Source organism: Zalophus californianus, chromosome 14 (genome assembly GCF_009762305.2).
Source record: "Zalophus californianus isolate mZalCal1 chromosome 14, mZalCal1.pri.v2, whole genome shotgun sequence".
NCBI lineage: Eukaryota > Metazoa > Chordata > Mammalia > Carnivora > Otariidae > Zalophus > Zalophus californianus.
The window spans coordinates 43674226-43699861 of NC_045608.1; the positions used below are offsets into that span (position 1 = coordinate 43674226).

General features: G+C 43.5%; 1 protein-coding gene across 2 annotated transcripts in view; it reads left to right on the plus strand.

The window, feature by feature from the left end:
* The window catches only part of COLEC12 (collectin subfamily member 12), a 187238-nt gene extending 169264 nt beyond the window's left edge, over positions 1-17974 (plus strand). For both annotated transcript variants that reach the window (XM_027577325.1, XM_027577327.1), the window contains 5 exons: positions 246-734; positions 1750-1886; positions 3107-3216; positions 10331-10476; positions 17861-17974. In XM_027577325.1, the coding sequence (XP_027433126.1) occupies positions 246-734; positions 1750-1886; positions 3107-3216; positions 10331-10476; positions 17861-17880 (902 nt within the window). In that variant the 3' untranslated portion in view covers positions 17881-17974. The remainder of the gene's footprint in view (positions 1-245; positions 735-1749; positions 1887-3106; positions 3217-10330; positions 10477-17860) is intronic.
* Positions 17975-25636: the final 7662 nt, after the last annotated feature.

Genomic DNA, 25636 nt, shown 5'->3' on the forward strand with positions numbered 1-25636 from the left:
TGCCAGTAAGATATATTCTAAATGCTTGGAGCAGAAAGGGTGAGCTTAGTAAAGAAACCTTTTGTTTAAAAAAAAAAAAAATACCGTCAACAATAGTATGGTGAAGCAAGCAGCGCTCCTTAATGTATATATTTTGGACATCTAGATTTTTTTTTAGTTGGAGAGTTTATAAGAAGATAAATTCTTCACTACCACTCACTATGGATTTCATGTTCATGCCATTTACATTTTTTTTTATATTTTAGGTCCTCCTGGCCCCAGGGGTCCAAAAGGTGACAGAGGACAACAGGGACCCCCTGGTCCCACTGGCAACAAAGGACAGAAAGGAGAGAAGGGGGAGCCTGGTCCACCTGGCCCCGCCGGTGAGAGGGGCCCAATTGGGCCCATTGGCCCCCCCGGAGAGCGTGGCGGCAAAGGCTCCAAAGGCTTGCAGGGCCCCAAGGGCTCCCGTGGATCCCCCGGGAAGCCCGGTCCTCAGGGCCCCAGTGGGGACCCAGGCCCCCCCGGCCCACCAGGCAAGGATGGACTCCCTGGCCCTCAGGGCCCTCCTGGCTTCCAGGGACTGCAGGGCACCGTGGGAGAGCCGGGGGTGCCTGGACCACGGGGGCTGCCAGGCTTGCCTGGGGTGCCAGGCATGCCAGGCCCAAAGGGCCCCCCTGGCCCCCCAGGCCCATCAGGGGCAGCGATGCCCCTAGCCCTACAGAACGAGCCAACCTCAGCACCCGAGGCCAATGGTAAGTCTGAGACTTCCCTCACACCCGGGGTCAGGGGCGCTGTGTGCACTTGTGGCCGGCCCACAGCATGCAGCCCCATGTGCCCCCCACGCCCTGCTTTACTTGGCTTTGAAGGCACCGTGTGGGCAGGCACATGGCCCCTGTTGCTCTCACAGGCCTCTGAGCCAGGAGGCGTCACTCAGGCACATGTGTTTCTCTCTCAACGCCATCCCTCACACGTGTTTATGTAGCAGAGTCAGGCCCTCAGGGACAAATGCATCCCCAGACATTTCCTTCATGCAAGTCTGAGGCTGGCTGCCCCCAGCCAATCTTGTTCTCATTCTATGCCCTTCACCTTGGGGATAGAAGCCCTCAGTAACCGTGTAGATGGAACTTTCTGTTACTAAAGCCCAGATTGCATAGTTTTGAGAGGGTGTTCTGGTGCTTCTAGCTTTTTTATAATTAGGAAACTCGATTCCTAAATTTTGATAATTTGGCAAAACCCTCAATGTCTGGTTAGCAAGCAAGCCTGTTTTTTCTCTCCTTTGAATCACACCCAGTTCCACTTGATTTCCTTAAGCACGACTCTGGTCATCTTCATTTTTCCACAAGCCCAGTTTTGGTTCCGGGTTCTCCCATCTATTTATTGATAGGTTCCATATGACTCCAGACTGATGTGGCACATCTGTGTCTGCTCAGCCTTTTGTTGTTGTTCCTGTTATTTCTGTCATTGTAAAGACTAATCCAGATGCAGAGGAACTAAGACCCAGCATCAATAATTTTCCAGGCTCTGTAGTTTTAACTACTGTGTGCTCTGCAGCCTGTCGCTCCCCCCCCCCCCCACCCCCCAGTCTTTGCTCCCAGCGTGGCTGTCTCGGGCCACTTGTGGGATCACACACGGACGCGGGAACTGCTCCTGGCCTTGGAAAGAAGCAAGGCCAAAGCCATGGCCTCTTAAATATAACTGAAGAAAGGCGTAGTGCTTTGTGTATGTGTTTGTTTTCTTAATTAATATTTTAAACGTTTGCATTCCTAGGCTGCCCACCTCACTGGAAGAACTTCACGGATAAATGCTACTATTTTTCGGTTGAGAAAGAAATTTTTGAGGATGCAAAACTCTTCTGTGAAGACAAGTCTTCACATCTCGTTTTCATAAACACAAGAGAGGAACAGGTATGTCTGTGGCATGCTTGGAGAAAAACTATAAGGATCGTTTACATCTGGAAATTGCATGCTTAACTGGGGATTCAAAGATATCAAAAATCCGTAAGTCACATAAACACAGAAGGCCACATTGTGGAGATTCGGGCCTTATCCAGTGACAAGAAGCATTCACGGCACGGGAACTGTGTTCTCTTGCTTCCAGCTGGAAGATACTGCTTTATTAAGCCTGGAGATGGGTGGCTCCTGCCGGTGGCTGTCGAAAGAGCTGTAATGTGGAAGAGAAGTCTGCTGGCTGGCACCAAACACGTGTGGAGAGAGAAGCCAAGGGGCATGAGCACTGTAGGGGTGGGTGCCAGGGACCAGATGGGTGGCCTCAGCAGTGGAGAAGGACCCGGGGCAGAGCTCACACATGGTCACACTGGTGACCACTCCCTAGGCCCCTCCTATGGGCCAGGCACTGTACGAGGCACTTCTTTCTCCTTTACCCCTCACAGCAACCCCAGAACCCATGGGTATTATTATCCCCCGTTTACAGATAAGAAAACTGAGGCCCCACAAGGCTTCATGGCTTTATTCATAGGATGACAAGTAAATGCAGAGCTGAACCTGAAATGGGGGTCCCTCCAGCAATAATGCTAGTGCTCTTTGGTGCCACACAGTTCCAGCAACCTCCTTCCTTTTCCCTAAGTATCTTCAGCAGATGTGGCCCTGGAAACAGGTTTCCTGCAGTAACTGACTGGGGATGGCCAGGTGCAGGTACCCGGGCTTTAGAATTGGTAGACTTGGGTCCAGTCTCAGCTCAGCCACTTAACTACCGTGGTTGCTGAAGGCTTACAGACAGGTTTCTTGTGGCACGTTGGACATGGGAGCTGGCCAGAGGAAGAGCTCGATAATGCCAGGGCTGTTGGTATTACCAGAACACTGGGCTGACGGGTGACAGAAAGGGATGGAGCCTGGTGGAATTCATTAAGTTGTCTGGGTGATCTAGAAGAGGAAGAGCATCCCTTAAATATCACTTACAAACTTATAGAAGGAAAACGTGTCAAAGCCCCAAAACACTGCAAAACAAAACAGGTGCAGTAAAAGAGCAGAAGCATGTACATACTCTAACACACATTCTCTTTTAAATGTTCTTTCTTTCCTCCCATATGTTTCAGGGGAAGGGGGAATTCCTCTAGATATCCGTTCCCCTCCAAGTAATACCACACTGTCACGGATTTATCTTTCAGCAATGGATAAAGAAGCAAATAGTAGGGAGAGATAGCCACTGGATCGGCCTCACAGACGCAGAGCATGAAAATGAATGGAAGTGGCTGGATGGGACGTCTCCAGAGTATAAGTGAGTGTTCAGAACCTTCCAGGCTGTTCTCTGTTTTCCACCCCTTGCCTGACCCCTTGCAATCTCTTCTTTAACCACCCTGTGTCCTAGATACCCCTCACATTGAGGCTTCTGCTACTAGTTGTGTATTTCCATGTGTGGTAGAGAGTCAATATGCTATAAACTAGGGTTGTTTTCTTTTTTTCTTTTCATGGTGTGAATTTTTTTCATTTCTATGGGAAAAAAATCAGAGACTCATAACATCTCACAGTATGGTACTTGAGGTGAGGTGTTCTCTTTAAACGCTGCTGTGAAGGATAAGACTACTTCAGGCACGATGAGAGCTCACCCCTGTTCAAGGGCCAGGAGCTCCCTTCAAGATAACACCTCAGTGGCCCTGACCCCAGCTGGGCTTCTGGCCAGGGTGTGATTATGAACTACAAGTTAATAACAGGCACACCAGGAACAAAGGTGCGGTGTGTGGGGAATAATCATCCCCTAAGTGTTTGAAAAGTCCTTGTAAGTCTGGTGTGACCTGAGTTCTATAAAGGCAGCAACAAAGAATGGAAACCCTTTACAATACCTGCTCAGGCTCCCAGGCTCATAGAGACTTCTGGGCCCCTAATTCCACCCCTGGGGCTGTCATGTCAACTCCTTCCTTAATGCTACCCCAGGGTCAGAAGATGGGCTGAATTGTACCAATTTGATTTTCACTTCTTCCAACTCCTACTTTGCTTCTAATGAATGTGAAAATATGCAACAAACTGCACCATATGAAGCAGAATTTATGAAAACTCACCTCTGAATAACCAACTTTCCTTTGCTGGAGAAGAGAGGCAGACCCTGCAGAGGCTCAAGCAGGCATGAGACTGTCACGGTATGGAGACAGCCATGACCATGGCACCCGGGGAGGAGACAGTGAGGTGTTTCAGGGCTAAGACAGTGCCAGGGATATTGAGGCAGGCCCTGTAGCAGTCAAGGAGGGGAAGCAAGGGCCAGAGGTGGTGGAGAAGCCCGTGAGAGTTTTTAAAATGTTTCTGTGGGGGCACCTCGTTGGTTCGGTCAGTTAAGCATCTGACTCTTGAGATTTCAGCTCAGGTCATGATCTCAGGGTGATGAGATCGAGCCCCAAGTCAGGCTCTGCACTCAGCGGAGAGTCTGCTTGAGATTCTCTCTCTCCCTCTGCCCACCCCCACCCCCAACTCGTGCACTCTCTCTCTAAAAAATAATTTTTTTAAAAATTTCTTTGAGAGAGAGAAAGCATGGTGGAGTAGGGAGAGAAGGAGAAACACACTCCCCGCTGAGTGGGGAGCCCGCCGCGGGGCTCCATCCGTAGACCCTGGGACCATGAGCTGAGCTGAAGGCAGTTGCTTAACTGACTGAGCTATGCAGGCACCTGTAAAAAATAAATAAATCTTAAAAAAAAAAAATGTTCCTGTGTGCGTGTGCCTGGGCACAGGTAGACAGATCTTCCACGCGACAAGCAAGATTAGAGGGTATAGGCAGAAACCAAAATAAGGCCATTTCTTTACAAAACAATGACCAAACATCAAGATGGAACATTGGCAGGTTTTAGGTCTGCTCCGAAGGTGAGCCTCACCGTGCCCCCAGGACCAATGGCCATCTGCCTGCTGGGCCAACAGATGTCCTGTCTACTCCCTCTGCACCTGTCCTTGGGGAAAGGAAGCTATACTACACTCTGGCACTCGGGGGGTTGGCTGACAGCCCAAAGGAGATCACCCAGCATGGCAGAGATATACCTCAGGAGATTCAAAACAGTTGGGAGGGTCGGCAGTAGCGATGGAAGGCAGAAGTTATTAAAGGACAAAGATAAAGCTTGTCTTAGACAAGATTGCCAGGATCTTTCTTTTTTTTTTTTAAGGCAGTTGAGGGTAGGCGAGCCTCCACTTTCCTCACAGCCCTAAGTGCAAAAAAGTTCTAGCGTAGACTCACTAAGAAATTCAGCTAGAAGCCTTCCTCCAAGAAAAAACTGGACTGACCCATATAGGAGGGACTGAGCTGGAACGCTACAGTCTTCACCAGCTGCCCCAAGGCGGCACTTTTCTCCTCTTCCCTGGGCTCTAGCAAGAGCTGGGTGACTTGGGAGGAGAGCTCCCGTGTCAGTACCTGGGACAGGAGAAGGATGAGCTCACCAGACCCCTTCCTGGGAACTCCATCCCCAGCGATGGCCACCCTGGAGCCCCACAAGACCCTCAGCTTCTGCACCCTAACCACAGCACCACTGTGCCTCTCGTTTCCCACCCAAAGGAACACGTACACTTGACAAGTCCCCAGGATCAAGTTTTAAAAGCAAGAATAAATTAGTCAGACGTATTATGAGGCCTCAATGGCGAAAGGCTAATTTAACTTGACACAGAATAATAAACACTGCTCAAACTAGAAAAGGAGCCAGTGCAGTGAGGTCTGGGTTCCAGGCTTGGACGTGGCCTTCGTAGCTGCCAGCTACTCAAGCATGCGAAATCTCATGTCCTCGTCTAGAAACAAGTCTTACAGAAGGGTCTATGTCAGTGTGGTGAAAACAGAATGGGATTATGTATATAAGGCGTTTAGGACAGTGTGTGGCCCATGGGAAGTGCTCAAGAAAGGTCACCCACTCGTACCAGTATTAGTATCATTATCTTGTCATAATCGTAACTGTCTTCCCACCAGTCAGTCACTGCAGAATCCTACTCCCTGGCATTGAGGTATTTTACCATGTCCTGAATGAGATGCCACACACAGTATCTCACTCAGATCCCACACCAGGGTTGTAAAGAAGAAGAACATTCTCCACCATGGCCTGGGGATGGGGTCTGGGCTTCAGGCTCTTAGGGGGTCTCTCACCAGTATGTCTCCCCAAAGACTTCTCCGTCTGCCCAGACTCACCTTCACCCTCCTCCTCGGTGCTTCTGGCACCTCCCTGTGCCTGGTCCAGGCTGTAGAAGCATCAGTAAAGTCTCCCAGCTGTCCTTTTACCCCTTTCCTCTAACACACCCACCCTCGCGCACACTCGCACACACACACAGTTGTCTTTATTTTTTCTCATTTCACCACAGATCTGTGAAAACTTCTTTCCTGGCCAGCATCAGACCCCGGACTAGAGATTGGGATCCAGTAACCCACAGTCCTGTGTCCACATTCACTGAATTATCCTGGAGGGCCCACTGTGAGCCAGCCTCTGTGCTGGCCTGGAGGATCTTTTCTAGAGTGTAGGGGCAGCAATATGCGTGAGACATGTTGCTCTCCTACTCATGTGTAAAAAAAAAAAAAAAAAAGATCTGATTTCCAAGACCATGTCACAATCAAGAAGACAGACATACCAACCCTAAATGTGGACACGGCAGAGAGGCAGGGCTTCAGGGAGAGCTCAACATTCTCCTCACAGTAGTTGACAAAACAAGTAGCAAAATCAGGGATATGGTAAACACTATCAACTCACTTGGCTTAATTGATGTTTATGGACTGTTTCACTCAACTGCTATGAGTACACTCTTTTCAAATACATTCAGTACATTCACCAAGATAAACTATATGCTGGGCCATCAAACAAGTCTCAATGAATTTAAAAAGAACTGAAATTATATAGAGTATAGCATATATAGTTGTTTGACCTAGAAATCAATAACAAAAAGATATCTGCAAAATTGCCAAATATGTGGAAATTAATGGATACACATCTAAATAACCCATGGATCAAAGAAGAAATCAGAAAGGAAATCTGCAAATGTTTCAAAGAAAAGGAAAATACAACATATCAAAATTTGTGGGATGCAGCTAAAACAGTGTTTAGACTCCTTTAAAGTGCTTATGTTTGGTGGGGGGGGGAGGTTTTTAAATTGAAAATCCACGATCTCAGCTTCCACCTTGTATGGGTAGAAGAGGAGCAAATTAATCCCAAAACAAGGGAAGAAGGAAGGAAATAATAATGACCTGAAAGCAATGACATAGAAAACAGACAGAGAGGATTGGTGAAACCAGGAGCATATCACAGCTGAGCCTTCTGCTCCTGATGGAATAGATGCAAGTATGTTTGGCAGAGTCGTCATTGTTCATGGAGGCTGCCCAGGAGGAGGGGGGAATCAGTCCCAAGTGGGACGTAGATTCTGCCCACCGGCTCAGCTCAGAGCACAACTGTAAGGGAGCCTTTTGAGGCCTTTCCTGCCCACCCTGCCTGCAGTTGCCCAGCTTAGATCAACAGAAATGTGATCATCTTCCCGAGGGTTTCCCAAAACATGCTTGAAGCTCCTCTGTTCCTCTTGTCCGCTTCTTGGTCGCCTGCACAGGACATCATTTGGTGGAAGTATCCTGTCAAGTGATGAGTAACACTCCCATCTCTGCACTGGGTTGCCTCTCTGTCCAAGCAGACCACTCCGTATAATATTACATGTTGTGTTTTTTAGACTAGAGAGCCATAGAATGATGGCCACCAGAAGGGAACCTTCAGAGTCATCTAATTTACTAAAAACTCACTCTGGTCTGTGCTTCATGTTTCTAGCAGAGTGGTGCTGGCTTCAGCCACCAGCAAGAAATCTATACAGACCCTGGTATCGGGAGAAAATTCTACAGCAAAGTAACACTTCTCACGACAAAGATTTTCCTGTTTTGAGGCCAGGCTTTTACCAGCAGAAGTTGTTTGGCCATGAAGCCTCAATCTTGGGGTTGATGAGAAAGTACTAAGTCGTGAGGTTGGAAGGGGCGATTCCCAAGATTGAGAGTTTGTGCTCTGCTGCCATTAGGAGAAACCAAAATCCTCAGTGGGGAGGTTCACACCCACTGGCTGATGTGCTTGTATGTTTCCAGCTGACTAGAGCAGTGAGTCCAACTGCTTCCCAGGCCCCTGCTGTACTGATTGAGTATGCTGCCCAAGTACATATGTGTGTTGCTACCCAACCACTTCTGTGGTATGTCTATTACAATGTGGGATTCAGGGATTTGGGGCCCAGGCTTCAGCCATGTTCTTTCTAGAACCTACTTGTAAAGAAGGTTAAGGCATGATTTAAGCTGAAATTCTTCTCTAAAATATATACACTCTGTTTATCTGATATGTTCTCTTCTGTTGTATTGCGAGCATGCAGACTCAGGGTATTTGCTCCAAATCACTCCATGTGATTTTGGCTTTTCCAAAGAGACTGGGTACTTAGGCTGCAATACGAAGTGCCCCCTGCAGCCTGGCTTCAGGCTCCTCCTCTGCCCACCCATGCCAGTACTGTCCCCTCAGTCACTCACTCGCAGCCACAGGACTGCATCCTAGTTCTTGTCCCGCAGGAAAACCTTGAGCACCACATGCAAAGATTTCCAATGGCCTGGAAAAATAATGGAGAATGGTGATAAAGGTTATCTCCTTTCTTATCAGTCAGTTATCTTTTGGTTTATTCTCTAAATTCCATTTCTCTGCTTAAAGGGAAGGAAATGCAAGGGAAAAATACTAAGCAGCTCTTCTATCCAAAGTCCTATTTATACAACTTCCCAGTAAACTGAGATAAAGACTATCAAATGTCCCATCATTATACATTCAGGAATCACAGATCTCAAATTCTGTAAACAAAATTGGAATCAAACCCCATCGCAGTGCTGGCAGAAATTAACCAAACGTCCATCAGCAGTATCCAACTGCTCAGGCATTGCTGACATTGCCGAAGGCGTCCTACAAGGTGGATGGAAATACACACAGAAGGGCAGCCGTGAAAGTAAACTGTTTTCCCCTCCAACCTCATTTCTCTCTGTCGTCACCGTGGCAGTCTGAGATTTTTAATGCACTTGTTTCTTGCCTGTTATGCAAGTTCCGTGAGGGCTGGAATTCCGTCTTCTCTCCACACTGCTGTGTTGCCATCATGTGCCATCATCCCTGGCATGTAGTAGGTGCTCTGTGGATATCTGTTGAGTGAATGTGTGAATGAATATTTCTAACGCTCCCTCCTAAGTATCATCCCATTTTCACCCTCTTCGGTTGATGGTGTCATCTAAACTATCTGTTTGGCACTAGATTTATTTAAGTGAGGTCACTTTTCATTTTTTAAAAATCCCAGTATATGTTTAGAGTGGGGGAGGCAATTCTACCTCATCTCCTCACCCTTTAACTGTGACTTTCATCCGTCCTTTCCCACTGCCCTCAGTCGTACTGATACTCCTGTCAAAAAATATAGGGCAATAGGGGCTGTATCCTCTGGTGATCCTGGGACACCCTATGGCTGACGGGGTAATGAGTCATCATTTATGGGAAGAGCCTTCTGCTGCACATGTTTCTTCAGACCCTCCACACGAGGCAAGTTTGTCTTTTCAGGCAGTAACCACAAGCTTTTATGCAAAAACCTGCTTCTTAGAGAAAATTCAGCTTTCACGTTCTGAGTCCTAGAAGCACATCTAATTTATTGCATAGAAATAGAATCAAGAATAGCAAACTGGCAAAGTGGTGTTTTGAGCTGTGGCATCCAAGTTAATAAGCCCCAAGTGAATTCATCCTGAAGAAAACTTGTTTTTGAGAATTTCCCTCCCAAAAAAGGCAGGGAAATGTAGGAGTCATTTTCAGTAAGATTAAATTACTATTTCTCTCTAAAGCAATCAACTGTCTACAACTTAGCCAGACTACCATAACCCAGGGCTGGTGATTGTAAATTCTCGAAAACGTGTATCAGCAGTCCCTCACTTTCTCTGCCTGACGCTGTGACTTGTCACAGGCAAGGTATCAAAATGCGCAAGGATACCTCTGGGTTCTCATGAGAGTGAGAGAGTGTATGTATGTGTGTGTATCGTGTCCTCCGAGTGCATATATATTCACACACAAACATTTACACACATGCCCAGAAGTCGGCATTCGAGTAAACACTGGAAAGTTACTCATCTAACTGTGTTGCCAAAAGGATTTACTCCCTCAGCATTGTGATGAAGCAGCTCAGTGAGTTGATTTCATTGTGGCAAAGATAACAAGCCTGCAGGGAGATGCTGCATTACACAGTACTCTGCAAAACAGCTGCTTTTTATTCTGAATAAGAAGTCAGTCAGAGAAAGAACAGCTGCATTTTCATTCCAGGCCAAATGACATGCTGCAGTTTTGTTTTTTACATTTCTCTGCTGCTCTTGGGTAAAGAAAACTTTTGCAGGACTTGGAAATAACACTCAATTTCTGTTTTATTAAAAGAAATTGGAAAGCTGGACAGCCAGATAACTGGGGTCATGGCCACGGGCCAGGAGAAGACTGTGCCGGGCTGATTTATGCTGGACAGTGGAATGACTTCCAGTGTGAAGACGTCAATAACTTCATTTGCGAAAAGGACAGAGAGACAGGTAAGCAGGAGAGGAGATCTAAGGGTGGGCTGCAGAGCTTATATCCTGTTAAAGCGTGAGATGTGAGGAGCATAAGGGCTCTGAATGCAGGCTCGGCAATTGGGCTCTAGTCTTGGTTCTGCCACTTATTAGGGGGGAAGGTTGCAACCTCAGGGAAATAGTAACAGTATCCTCTTCATAGGACATAGTAACAGTATCCTCATGAGAGCTTAAATAAGTTAATAAATGTGCCTAAGATATAGGAAGTAAATATTAAACTGTTCTAGGTCATTATCTTGTAATATTGTCAGTTAATAAATTCAGTACCAGTGTTGTCTTTTTTATAGAGTTCCATACACAGACAATTTAGGTGGCCAACCATTCAATTCCACATGTATTTATTGAGCATCTAGTATGGGCCAGGTGCTATGCTAGATAATGGAGGGAGATAGTCTATGCCCCTGAAAAGCTTAGAAGCCAAAGAGACTTTGGGATGTATCTACTTTTTATTTCAAAAGATTTTAATCTAAAGCTTCACTTAATACATGACCCTTTTCAGAATGGGGCATCTTTGTTTTCTTCATCAGAACTAGATTTAAATATTTCTGGTGGGAGGAGGAGGAAATGCAGAGTGAATCCTAATAAGTATGGCTTTCTTCTGGAGGTGATGAAATGTTCTAAAATTAGATACTTCTAAATTGTACAAATTTGTGAATATACTGAAAGCCACTGAATTGTATACTTTAGGTGGGTGAATTTTATATGTGAATTATATCTCATAAAACCTTTATAAAAATGGTGGTGGCAAACAAAAAAACCTCAACTACATTTTGTTCAAACTATTGTTGCTAGTAGCTGGGGCACAAATTATCCATACCTCCATTCAACAGACATTTACTGAATACCAGGCACTGGTCCCACGTGCTAGGGGTCTTGAGACCCATAAGGAACTCTCAGCCTGATCAGTTGCAGGGGGCAACTACAAATACCTAAACAAGAAATTACAGCTTCCAATTCAAAATGGCCTGTCCCACGGACACACCAAGTCTACAGCTACATATGGAACAACTGCTCTGAAAAAACCTTTAAAACCTGACTAAGCAACTCCAACAAATTAGGCAAACAAGGGGGAAAAAAATCAAAGTGGGTAGGAGAGGCTGGGACACAGTCTTGCCGTAAATCCCACCCTCTGGCACAGTGAGCCCCCAATTAGGAAGGAACTCAAAACCCAGAGCTTCTCTCTGAGGAGTGAAGACTTTACACCCCACACCAGTGCTGGTGGGCACCATCTCTCTTCTTTTTCCCAGCCTAGCTAGCCAAGGCTTGTGGGAGCCAGTGCTAACACTCTCCATCTACCTTACGTGCTCTGCCTTGGCATTCTCCTGCAGACCCCCTTCCCCACAACCAGCCCACCCACCCATCTCAGCAAGCATCCCTCCAGAGTGGCTCCTACCCTGCCACACCTGGCAGGCAGCCCTGGCCAGGACAATACTACTCCAAAGTGACTCCTGCCCTGGGGAGGTGAGGACATAACCCTACACACCACAGTGCCTGCAGTTCCTACAGCTGGGATTCTTAGCTGGCTGCCCAGGGAACAAGCCTGCCCTTCGGTGGGCCTGCAGTTGTGGAAGAAAGGCTCATTGCAGGCAGCTAGCCTGACTGCTGGTCCCACCCATTAGTGAATTCATAGCAGCTGCTGACAGGCCTCTCAACAGCACCGGGAGGAAACCCTGCGCAGTGCACCCACAGCAGGCACAGTGGGTCATTGTATCTGGCTGTGCTGAAGGCACTCAGCTCAGCTACAACAGGAGGGCACATGCAGCCCACACAGGGGACACTCCTGGGGCACCTGGTTCTGGGGACCGGGTGTGGGGGGGTCGGGGGGGGCGGGATTGCACAATAGCACACCACAGGACCTCTTCTATATAAGGCCACTATTATATAAGACCAGGAAATGCAGCTGACCTACCTAATACATAGAAACAAACACAGTTTGACAAAATGAGGAGCCAGAGGGAAAAGTCCCAAATAAAAGAACAAGATAAAGTCACAATAAAAGAGCTAAATGAATGGACATAAGCAATATGACTGATAAAGGATTCAAAGTAATGGTCATAAAGGTACTCTCTGCACTTGAGAAAAGAGGGGATGAACTTAGAACTTCAACAAAGAGATGGAAAATATAAAAAGAACCAGTTGGACCAAAAGAATTCAGTAACAAAGAATACACTAGAGGGAAGCAATAGCAGATTAGAGGATGTAGAAGAACAGAACAGCAATCTGGAAGACAGGGTAATGGAAAGTGGTCAACCTGAACAGCAAAAATAAGAGTAGGTTAAAGGGAGCTCTGTGACATCATCAAGCATAATAACACGCACATTATAGGGATCCCAGAAGAAGAGAGAAAAGGGCAGAACACTTACTTGAAAACTTCCTTAATCTGAGGAAGAAAACAGACATCCAGGTCCAAGAAGCATAAAGAGCCTCTAATAAGATGAACCCAAGGATTCTACACAAGACACATAACAATTAAAAAGTAATGAGAAGGGGCGCCTGGGTGGCTCAGTTGGTTAAGCAACTGCCTTCGGCTCAGGTCATGATCCTGGAGTCCCTGGATCGAGTCCCACATCGGGCTCCCTGCTCAGCGGGGAGTCTGCTTCTCCCTCTGACCCTCTTCCCTCTCGTGCTCTCTATCTCTCATTCTCTCTCTCTCAAATAAATAAAATCTTAAAAAAAAAAAAGTAATGAGAATTTATGGGCCAAATGGGTAATGGGTATTAAGGAGAGCACTCATGATGAGCACTGGGTGTTATATATAAGTGATGAATCACTAAATTCTACACTTGAAACCAATTTTACCATATATGTGAACTAACTAGAATTTAAGTAAAAATGTGAAAAAAAATAAAAGCAACAAGAGAAAACAGGTATTTACAAGGGAAACCCCATAAGCCTCATCATTCAGAATTGAAGGAGAGATTTCCCCAGATAATCAAAAGCTAAAGGAGTTCATCACCACTAAACCAGCCTTACAAGAAATGTCAAAGGGACTATTTTAAGCTAAAAAAAAGAGGGGGGGGTGCTAATTAGTAAGAAGAAAACATACAAAAGTATAAATCTTACTGGTAAGGGTAATAGTAAAGGTGGTGGATTAATCACTTATAAAGCTGGTAGAAGGGTAAAAGACAAAAGTAGTAAAAATAACTATAACTACAATAATTAGGGATACACAAGGTGAAATGTGACATCAAAAACATAAAATGTAGGAAGTGGGAGTCAAAATGTAGAGCTTTAGAATGCAAACTTAAGCCGTTATCAAGTTAAAATAGACAGTTATAAGTAGTTACATGTAAACTTCATGGTAATAATAAAGCAAAACCTGTAGTTAATACACAAAAGATAAAGAGAAAAGGGATCTAAGCATACCACTAAAGGAGGTCATCAAATCACAAAGGAAGAGAGCACGAGAAGAAGAAGGGAATAGAGAGGAACCATAAAACAACCAAAAAGCAATTTTTTTAAATGCCAGTAAGGATACACCTACTAACAGTTGCTTTAAATGAATTAAATTCCCCAATCAAAACCAGCTACGTGGAGTGAGTAGCTGAATGGATAAGAAAACAAGACCCGTGTGTATGCTGCCAACAAGAGACTCACTTTAGACAAAGATACACACAGACTGAAAGTGAAGGAATGGAAAAAGATACACCAAGCAAACAGAAACCAAAAGAAAGATGGGATAGCTATATTTATATCAGACAAAATAGACTTTAAACAAAGACTATATAAGAGACAAAGAAGGGCATTATATAATAATAAAGGGGTCAGTCCAACGAGAGGATATAACATTTGTAAATACTTATGAACCCAATATCGGAGCACCTAAATATATGAAACAAATAGTAACAGACCTAATAGACAGCAGTACGGTAGCAGGGGACTTTATACCCCATTTACATCAATGGCTGGATCATCCAGACAGAAAATCAATGAGGAAACATCAGCCTTAAGCAATTTATTAGACCAGGTGGACTTAACAGACATATATACAAAACACTCCATCAAAAATCAACAATACATATTCTTCTCAACTGTACATGAAGCACTCTCCAGGATAGATCATATATTTGGCCACAAGACAAAGTTTCAGTAAATTTAAGGAGAATGAAATTCTATCAAACATCTTTTCTGACCACAGTGATATAAAACTAGAAATCAATTACAGGAAGAAAACTGGAAAATTCACCAGTATGTGAAGATTAAACAACATGCTACTAAACAACCAATGGATCAAAGAAGAAATCAAAAGAGAGATCAAAAAATTCCTTGAGACAAATGAAAATGGAAATACAACATACCAAAACTTACAGGATGCAGCGAAAGCAGTTCTAAGAGAAAGTGCATCGCAATAAACGCCCACCTCCATAAACAAGAAAAACTCAGATAAATAACCTAAGTTTACATCTCAAGGAACTAGAAAATGAAGTCCAAAGTTAGTAGAAGGTAGGAAATAACAAAAAGGAGAGCAGAAAGGAATGCAATGCCAACTAAGAACACAATATTAAAGCTCAATGAAAATAAGAGCTTGTTCTTTAAAAGGATCAACAAAATCAACAAAACTATAGCTAGACTCACCAAGAAAAAAAGAGAGCAGACCCAATTAAGTAAAATCAGAAATGAAAGTAGAGATATTGTAACTGATACCACAGAAACACAAAGATCATAGGAGACTACTATGAACAATTATTGACAGCAAATTTGACAAGCTAGAAGAAATGGATAAATTCCTAGAAACATAAACCTACCAAGACTGAATAACAAAATAGAATATGCAAACAGACAGATTACCAGCAAGGAGATTGAATCAATAATCATAAACCTCCCAACAAACAGAAGTCCAGGACCTGAAGGCTTCACTGGTGAATTCTACCAAACATGCAAAGAAAAATTAATACTAACCTTCCCAAACTTTTCCAAAAAATAGAAGAGAAAATGCTTCTAAACTCATTTTACAAAGCCAGCATTATCTTGATACCAAAACCAGACAGGTATGCTGAAAGAAAGTTACAGGCCAACATCCCTGATGAACATAGATGTAAAAATCCTCAACAAAATATTAGCAAACTGAATTCAACAATATATTAAAAGGATTATACACCATAAGCAAGTGGGATTTATTTCATGGAGGCAGGGATGGTTCAACATCCACATATCAATCAATGGGATACATGGGAAAACAAAATGAAAGATAAAAATAATATCTCAATAGATGCAGAAAAGCATTTGATGAAATTCAACCTCCATTTATAGTAAAATAACTCTCAACAAAGTGGATATAGAGGCCTCAACATAATAAAAGTTGTATGTTGACAAGCCCATAGCTAACATCATACTCAGTGGTGAAAAGCTGAAAGTTTTTTGTCTAAGATCAGAAACAAGACAAGGATGTGGCCATGCTTGCCACTTTTGTTCAATGTGCTATTAGAAGTCCTAGCCAGAGACCTTGGGGTGGGGGGTGGGGGAGGTGGGAATAAAGGCATCCAAATTAGAAACGAAAAAGTAAAAGTGTCACTATTTGCAAATGACATGATTTTATATAGAGAAAATCCTAAGGACTGCACCCACACACCCACCCACCCACACACACACACAAACCTGTTAGAACTAGTAAATGAATTCAGTAAAGTTGCAGGATACAAAACCAGTATACCAAAATCTGTTACATTTCTATTCACTAATAATGCTAAGAAAAATTAACATCTCCACTTACAATGCCATCAAAGAGAATACCTAGGAATAAATTAACCAAGGAGGTGAAAGACCTGTACGCTGAAAAGTTACGAGACATTGATGAAAGAAATTGAAGATGACATAAATAAATGGAAAAATATTCCATGCTCATGGATTGGAAGGCTATTGCTAAAATGTCCATACTAGCCAAAGCAATTCAGTCCTATCCCTATCAAAACTCCATAGGGATTTTTCACAGAAATAGAACAATCCTAAAATTTGTATGGAACCACAAAAGACCCCAAAGAGCCAAAGCCATCTTGAGAAAATAAAAAAGCTAGAATCATTTTGCTCTGTGATTTCAAACTATATTACAAAGGCATAGTAATGAAAACAGTATGGTATTGGCATTAAAACAGACATGTAGGTCAGTGGAACAGAATAGAAAAAGCCCATACATATATGGTCAATTAACTGACAAAGGAGCCAAGAATATATAACAGCACAAGGGTAGTATCTTCAATGAATAGTGTTAGGCAGACTAGAGCCGTTTGCAAAATAATGAAGTGCACACCATACACAAAAATTAACTCAAAGTGGATTAAAGACTTAATTTAAGACCTGAAACCATAAAATCCCTAGAAGAAAACATAGGCAGTAGGCTCCTTGGCATCAGTCTTGATGATGATTTTTTAAATCTGACACCAAAGGCAACAAAGGCAAAAATAAACAAATGGGACTACATCAGACAAAAAAGCTCCTACACAGCAAAGGAAACCATCAAAAAAATGAAAACGCAGCCCAAGCCTTCACTGACAGATGAATGGATAAAAAGATGTGTTATATGTATACAATGGAATACTATTCAGCCATAAAAAGAATGAAATCTTGCCATTTGCAGTATCATGGATGGAGCTAGAGAGTATTATGCTAAGACAAAATCAGTCAGAGAAAGACAAATACCATATGATTACACTCATGTGGAATTTAAGAAACAAAACAAATTAACAACTAGAAAGAAAGACAAACCAAGGAATGGACTCTTAAATATAGAGAACAAACTGATGATTACCAGAAAGGAGGTAGGTTGGGGGAATGGGTGAAACAGGAGATAGAGGTTAAGGAGTGCACTTGTCATGATGAGCACCAGGAATTGCTGAATCACTCTACTGCACACCTGAAACTAATATAACACTGTATGTTAACTAACTATAATTAAAATGAAAATTTTAAGAGGCTATCGTAAGAAAAAAAATTATTTTTCTAACTATGTATGATGACAGATGTTAACTAAGTTACTGTGGTGATCATTTCACAATGTATACAAATATCAAATCATATTGTACACCAGAAACTAATATAATGTATGTCAGTTATACCTCAATTTTTAAAAAAGAAAGAAATTACAGTAGAGGGTGAGAAGTGACCCAGACTTGTCATTTGTTTGCCTTGTTTGGCCATTTGGGATTTGAGTTGAGCCCAGAATAGGCACCTTCAAAAAGAAATTTACCTTTTAGTTAATCTGAATATGACCTTATAGGCATTTCTTTGAAAAAATAATTGAATGATGTATTTTGGAATCTTTCCTATAAAAATCTATGTTCCTTTTTTTGAATTGTACATTAATGGTATTCTTTAAGAAAAACTAACGTCCATTATTTTTCCTCTCTTTTAGTACTATCATCTGCATTATAATGGACTGTGATGTAATAAACATGAGCAAATTTCTGGATGGTTCTCAAAGACAAAGGATACTTCTTTCTGATTGTATCACCTTCTCTCCAGATTGGAAAAAAAGCACTGAAAACCAATTCCTGAAAAAACTGACAGCTGGTTATTTTTACCATCCTCCTTTACTCAAGGACTTCAGAACTAAAATGTTCCCCCAGTATGATATATTGATTTTCAGTATGGAAATGGACTGAATCACATAGATTTCCCTCAGCCAGTAACTGCACAATTATGCAAATCACATCTTCCAAAGTATGGATTGCTCCAATCAGAAAAAAGGCTATCATTGGTTGTTGAGCTCTAAGAAGAACTTAAACTGTACTGTGTAAACAGTACCTTACATTTCTGAAATCCCAAATGTAAGAAAAATACGCAGACGTACAGATATATAGGCCCACTTTTAGTAATAATATGAGATATACTTAAAGAGCTTTTTAAAACTTTGTATTTTTGTACAAAATATTTGCCTTTTTTACAATTTTTTCCTTTTCTTTTTTTTTTTTTTTTGTCATTTTACCAATATAATACATGGAGCCAAAGAAAACAATAATGGTACTAATAAAACTCTAGGGTTTCTTGTCAGATTTAATTCTACCCAATGGCAAAGAATTTTTTTCAGTTGTGGATTTTAAAAAATGATTAAATATATGTGTGTATATATATATTTTTTTAATGTAGCATTTCCTCAGAGGAGTCAATCACTTGAAATGTCTACAAACATCCTTGCAGATTTTGCCAGGGTAGGTCAAGCCTGAGCATATACACTGCTCAGTCCTGCGGGCTGTGTACTGAGCCCATCACCAGCCAACATTCTTGCTGCATGCCTGGCCAGGCCCAGAGGAAGTGGTCAACTCAGGACGTGCTTCTCCTTCATTTTGGTGGAGGCAGGGGTGGCGGAAAGGTATCTGTTGGAAAAGACAGAGAACCTAGAAAGCCTTGTTTTGTGGCAGCAGTATGAATGTGCGTGGTATCAGACCCGTAGCAGAGCTGCTAGTGACTGTCAGGAAAGTATGGCATCTTATCAACCAAGGGCAGAGATGCAAGAAAGATGGGGAAAGCTATATGCTACCTGGAAATTTTGTGTTTTCTTAATTCACGTTCCAAAAAGCATAACTCCAAGGCACATGCATGTTGAAATGCAAGAGTCAACTTTTGGCCACTGCACTGAACTATTGCAAAGAACCTTTCCTCTGAGCCCATCCTCCTTTTACTCCTTGACTTGCCATTGAAAAGTCTAACATGAAATGTGCTGAAAATAGGCATTAGATATAATTGATGCTCAAAGGTAAGATTTCCATCCAACAGAATCCCTCTCCTCCCCTTCCAGGGAACTCCCCAGGCAGTGCTGCTACCTATCCCAAATAAAATGATAAAAGAATAAAGACAGAGTTTGACTTTCACACCTGCAGCTGTGTGGACTATGTTGTCTTACCCCTGGTCACCATTTCATGCCATCTCCCATCCCTGCAGCCAAAAGCGGCCATCTGCTCAGCACCTTTATGCCCTGCTGCCCTGTCCATGTGGCCTGGTCAGGTTGGCAGGACCCACCAGCATCTGGGCACTGTGACACAAGGCAAGGGCTGGACTCCGGTACTTATTTAGGCTCAAGACCTTTCAGAGACGAGACCCAGTCCCTTAAGACCTCTCAGAGACGAAACCCAATCCCTTAAGACCTTTCAGAGACTAAACCCAATCTGCTTTTTTATCCTTTTCCTGTTTAAGTGTCAATTAAGATTCATGCCTAGAGGCAACTTAAAGTTAAGTGTCTGACACCCCATGAGAAAGAACTATGCTAGCTCCCACAGCTGGTTGTTCCTCTCCTAGCCTTCAACTTACAGTGCTGTCATTGTCGGGCACCACACGGAGTGCTTGAGTCAGACAATTTCATGTCATCCTCCTAGCAGCCCTCCCCACTGACAGAAAAGGGGAGGGTCTCAAAGAGGGGACATCATTTCCTGGGTCACACCATCACCAAGGAGTGAGACAGGGTTCAGACCTGAGCTCTGAAAATGTTCTAAATGTTCTTTAGGAACCAGGGTCCTTCTTAATAACACCCTGAATAAAATCAGATGAATATCGCACATCATAAGATGCCTCATGTGCTTCTCTGTACATTTAGCTATTTATACACCAGCCTTCTGTTCACCTACTCACAACTGATGCTCTTTTGGGAGGAGAGATTTAATGAACTTTGATGAGGTCTTCAGGCATCTGATTTGCTACATGCTGGGAGAAGAAGGAAATGTTTTTCTTCCTAAATGGCTCTTGAAAGGTTGAATGCACAACCAGGAAGAAAAAACCCTTTCTTCTCCTCTATTATCATCGATATTCATCAGCTCACCCACCACCCTTCCAATTTGTAGGAGTTAAAATTTAAGCTAAAGCAGACAACAAATGGTAATAGCCACTCCCGTTTTAAAAACCAGATGTTTAAGGACGTAGGAAGCTATATAAATCAGGTAACAATGCCAAGCATGTCTTTTTTGCCTCAGATGACAAAGCTGGTCTCTTCTTGAAAAAGTAAGCATATTGGGGTGCCTGGGTGGCTCAGTTGTTAAGCGCCTGCCTTCAGCTCAGGTCATGATCCCAGGGTCCTGGGATTGAGACCCTCATCAGGCTCCCTGCTGGGCGGGAAGCCTGCTTCTCCCTCTCCCACTCCCCCTGCTTGTGTTCCCTCTCTCGCTGTGTCTCTCTCCATCAAATCAATAAATAAAAACTTTAAAAAAAGAAAAGAAAAAGTAAGCATATTAACTCATTCATGACTCGAAGTCCCACAAGAATAATAATAGTTTAAATATGTCTGGCATTTTCACATGCATTATCTCCTCTAATCTTCATGCAAACCTATTGTCCCTCTTTATTTTTTTAAAGATTTTATTTATTTGAGAGAGAGAGTACGTACAAGTGGGGTGAGGTGGATAGGGAGAGAGAGAATCTCAAGCAGGCACCCTGCTGAACGCGGAGCCCGACAGAGGGCTCGATCTCACGACCCTAAGATCATGACCTGAACTGCAATCAAGAGTCCGAGGTTTAACTGACTGAGCCACTCAGGAGCCCCTTGTCCCTACTTTAGAAATGAGGGAACAGGGGCTACTTGGAAGACTTGCTGTTGCCCACATTGCTGTCACAGTTGCCTTCAAAAATGCAAATCTGATCAGGTTCCTCGATCTTAATTCAAAATCTAAGTCCATCCTACCCCACATCCCCAGCCTAACATCTTCCAGAGGATCACAGGGTCCCACCCACACCTCCAGCCTTCCCTCCAGCTGCAACCCCACCCTCCCTCCATACGCACCAAAACAGCCTTTCAAGCCATCTGCACTCACTCTGCCCCCGTGCTCTTTCTCACCCCCATATGCTACCTGGACTCCTTCCTCATCTTTTATACCTAGAAAGAGCCTTCTTTAAGATTCAGCCCAAGTATCACTTGTCTGATTCCTTTCCCAACAAATGCATCTTGAAAGTAGGGCTGATTCCTCTTTCCATGCCAAACACTATGAACAAGTGCTCTGGATGAAACAATAAAACTCCTTCACTGTGTTAGATGATCTACAGATTAGTTGCAAGACCTAAAAATGACTGAATTGAGAAGAAAGGAAAGTGAATGTGGCCAGTCAGTTACAAAATCAAAAGCACTGAAGAGTGGGAGAAGCCAAGCAGGAGAAATGAAGGAATTCATGTTACTAATAATTGCTTATTATACATCCAGTATATTGGATGTAAGTATATTATATGTATTATTCCATCAGCATGAATGGAAAATAGACTGAAAAGAATCAGATGATAAAACAGATTCATTCTATTACTAAAGTATGGCCCTGAGTCTGGGAAGAGCTTTAGAAACTTAAATGGCAGTGTGACCAAGTATCTCTTTTCTAGCTTGTTATACTCAACAATTTTACAAGTACAGGTAGACTTTCCAGTCTTTTTGAAGTGTTTCTCTGTATAATAGTTCCATTTTCCTAGGAAGAATCCCTTAATGGCATGGTGTCATATTTATAAATCACAAAGCAGATGTTGAAAAGATTTTGCTTCATCCTTTTTCCTCCCCTCCTAGATATTCTTGTTCAAATAAGTACATAGCATCCTCAGTTGGGCAAAAGTCCAGAGAAAAGCAGGCTTAAGCAAACCAACTTTAGGGCACCTGGGTGGCTCAGTCGGTTAAGCAACTGCCTTCGGCTCAGGTCATGATCTTGGGGTCCTGGGATCGAGCCCCGCATCAGGCTCCCTGCTCCGTGGGGATCCTGCTTCTTCCTCTCTTTCTGCCCCTCCCTCCCACTCATGTGCACACTCTCTCTCAGATAAATAAGTAAAATCTTTTTAAAAAGAATGGGCATAACCAAAGGGTCTTGATTTAGTCTTCTTGGCCAGTTACGGAGAACTGTCCTTTGGCCAGTCTTCTAATCTTTGGTGACAGAGTTTGCTGTATTCTTTACATGTCACTCACTGCCATGACCCACCAAATCACAGCTGGAAACTGCAGGGAGTTATAAGCACCTGAAAATCAGTTCCTATGCTGTGGAACAGGAGCCACGCCATGAAGACTTGCTGACAAGCACCAAGTGCTGGGTATAAGGTGACTGTAATAGCACTTACTATAGGTTAGGAAATTGATGTATACTATATCCAACACCTATGAGAGAAAATGAAAGATCAGACAGATTAAATAATTATCCAAGAACTGGGCTTTGAACCCATGGCCACCTAGCTTCCACCCCTCCATGCTGTCTCTTATACTCCCAACCGTGACCTTCCTGAGAGCCTAGGCTTTTCACATTATATTTTGTTCTTTGTCAAAAGAAATCTCAAGCCACCAAGATTACCTCTAACAGAACTGGAGAGATAATGTAGGAATCCTGATTTGTACACTTTAGATAAAAGTACTACACCAATCCCTCCAATATTGATGAGCAAAGAGGCTTAAATCAACTTGGCACCAAATGCCATGGATGTGCAAAAAGGTTAGTTTTAAGAAACCACCCTAGATTCTAGAGTAGCTGGACCTCTCACAGAGTTTTCTGATATAGTTAGTGCCAAATGAAGAGAGATGGGCTTTGGAGCCAAATGGGCCCAGGTTGGAATCCTGCTTTCTACTTCCTGGTTGTGACATAATACTCAAACAAGCGGCAAATAACTCTCTCACCTCATTTCCCTCCTTTGCCCACCAGGCCCTCTGCTCACATATAGAACAAGCACTGGTCCAGAACTGGTTCAGAACTGGCATTACCTGTCCTGATATCATTAGGGAAACTGCATTGACAATTAGCTCACTGATAAGCATCCTCTCAAAAGACTAGATGGGGGTGACATGGCAAAAAAACTAAAATTGTGAGATCTCTTCTCCCTTACACCAGTAATACTGAAAAAAACTATACCTCTTTCTCTTAACCCTTCCATTGGGTATCAGAGTAGCGGTTCCTATGAATTTGTGTTAATCAAAGATCTGGCTGCTGAAATAAAGACCCAAAATAATGGCAGCCTAAAAAAGATGGAGGCTTCTTTCCCTCTCACCTAACTCTCTGCACATGACCGGCCCAGGGAGCCACCCTCCTGTCGTCTTCCTGCTCTGCCATCCTGAAGCCATCCCCCTGAAGCAGGGCCAGGAGGGCGCAGTGCCATACCCACATTCCAGGAAGCGGGCTTGGGGGAGAGGTGAGGAAAGAAGTTAATCCCTTTAAGGTCAGAAACTGCATCTGTCACTCCCACTCACATCTCTTTAGCCAGAACTTCCTCAAACAGCCTCATTTAACTGCAAAGGGTGCTGGGAAATATAGTCTCTAGCTGGGAAATACAGTCACATGTCAAGCTAAAAATTCTATTGTGATAAAAGGGAGAATGGATAAGGATGGGGGGATGCGAGGGGCGGAGCAAGATGGTGGAGGAGTAGGAGACCTGGATTTCGACTGGTCTCAGGAATTCAGCTGAATAGAGATCAAACCATTCTGAACACCTACGAACTCAACAGGAGATCGAAGAAAAGAATAGCAACAACTCTCTGAACAGAAAAGCGACCACTTTCTGGAAGGTAGGACGGGCAGAGAAGTGAATCCGAGGCGATATTCGGGAGGATAGACGATGGGGGAGGGGGCCTCCGTCCGCCGCTTCTGGCAAGTGATAGGGCCGCGGAACACAAAATCGGAACTTTTAGAAGTCGGCTCCGCTGAGGGACGTCGCTCCAGTGGCTAAGCTGGGGGTGGAACCCTCATGGGACAGTGTGGTCTCAGGACCCTCGGGGTCACAGAAAGACCGGAGGTGCCTGAGTGCGGCAGAGCTCCCAGGTATCGGAGCAGGGAAGCCGGCTGCAGAGACGGAGCCGAGGTGCGGGCTCTCAGCTCGGGGTTGCCATAAACTGTGATCCGCGGCCCAGTCGGGCCACTGCTCCTCCAGCAGGGACCCAACAAGCGGCAGATCTGGGGAGACTCCCCTTCCTCCCCCAGGAGGAGTGGTGCGGGAGCACACCGCAGGGATCTGCCAGGTTGGGAGACTCCACACAGGGTCGGGTGCCAGAGATGGAAACGCTCGGTCACAGGCCGGATGAGCACGGAGTGCAGCCAGAGACCGGGGGCGCGGGAGGGACTGACTGCTTTTCTCTGGGGGCGCACTGAGGAGCGGGGCCCTGAGTTCTCGGCTCCTCACAGGCGGAGATTGGGAGGCCGCCATTTTCACTCTCGTCCTCCGATGCTGTACAGAACGCTTGCAGGGAACAAAAGATCCCGAGAGCAAACCTGAGCAGCTTGCTTAGCCCGGACCGGCAAAGACATTTGGGAACCATGGCAACAGGCCCCTCCCCCAGAAGATCAGCAAGAACAGCCAGCCAAGACCAAGTTTATTGATCAATGAGAACGGGAGAACTCCAGCACTAGGGGAATACAGCACATAGAATTCATAGCTTTTTTACCATGATTCATTAGTCTTTCAAAGTTAATTTTTTAACTGTTTTTTTTTTTAATTTTTCTTTCCCTTTTTCAACCAACATCAATCCCTTTTTTAAAAAAACATTTTTATTTTTCATTTTTAGAGTCATATTCTATCCCTTCATAGTAGTTACCCTTATTTTTGGCATATATATATAAGTTGTTCTCTCTTTAAAATTTTGAGATACAGTTTCTTCTAACATATCAAAATATACCCTAAATCTCTAGTGTATGGCTTTGTTCTAGTCTCCTGCCTGATCACATTCTCTCCCCTTTTTTTTTTCTTTTCTTTAATCCTCTTCTTTCTTTTTTCAAGCACCTTATCAATTCCTGTTTTAAAATTTTTTATAATTTTCATCTTTACAGTCATCTTCCATCCCTTCATTGTATCAACCCTTATTTTGTACATATATAAGTCTTTCTTTCTTTAAAATTTTAGGAGGCACCTTCTTCTAACAGACCAAAATAAACCCAAGATCTAGTGTGTGGCAGTGATCTATGCACTAGCCCGATCATATTTGATCATATTCTGTTTTTTTTTGTTCTGTTTTTGTTTGTTTTTATCTTTTTCCTTTTCTTTTTCTTTTCTCTTTCTTTTTTCTTTCTTTTCCCTTTCTTTCCCCCTGGCTTCAGGTCTTTTCTGATTTGTTTAGAGTATATTTTCTGGGGACGTGGTTAACCTGTTAGCATTTTGTTCTCTCATTCATCTATTCTCCTCTGGACAAAATGACAAGATGAAAAAAATCACCTCAACAAAAAGAACAAGAGGTAGTACCGTCTGCCAGGGACCTACTCAGTACGGACAT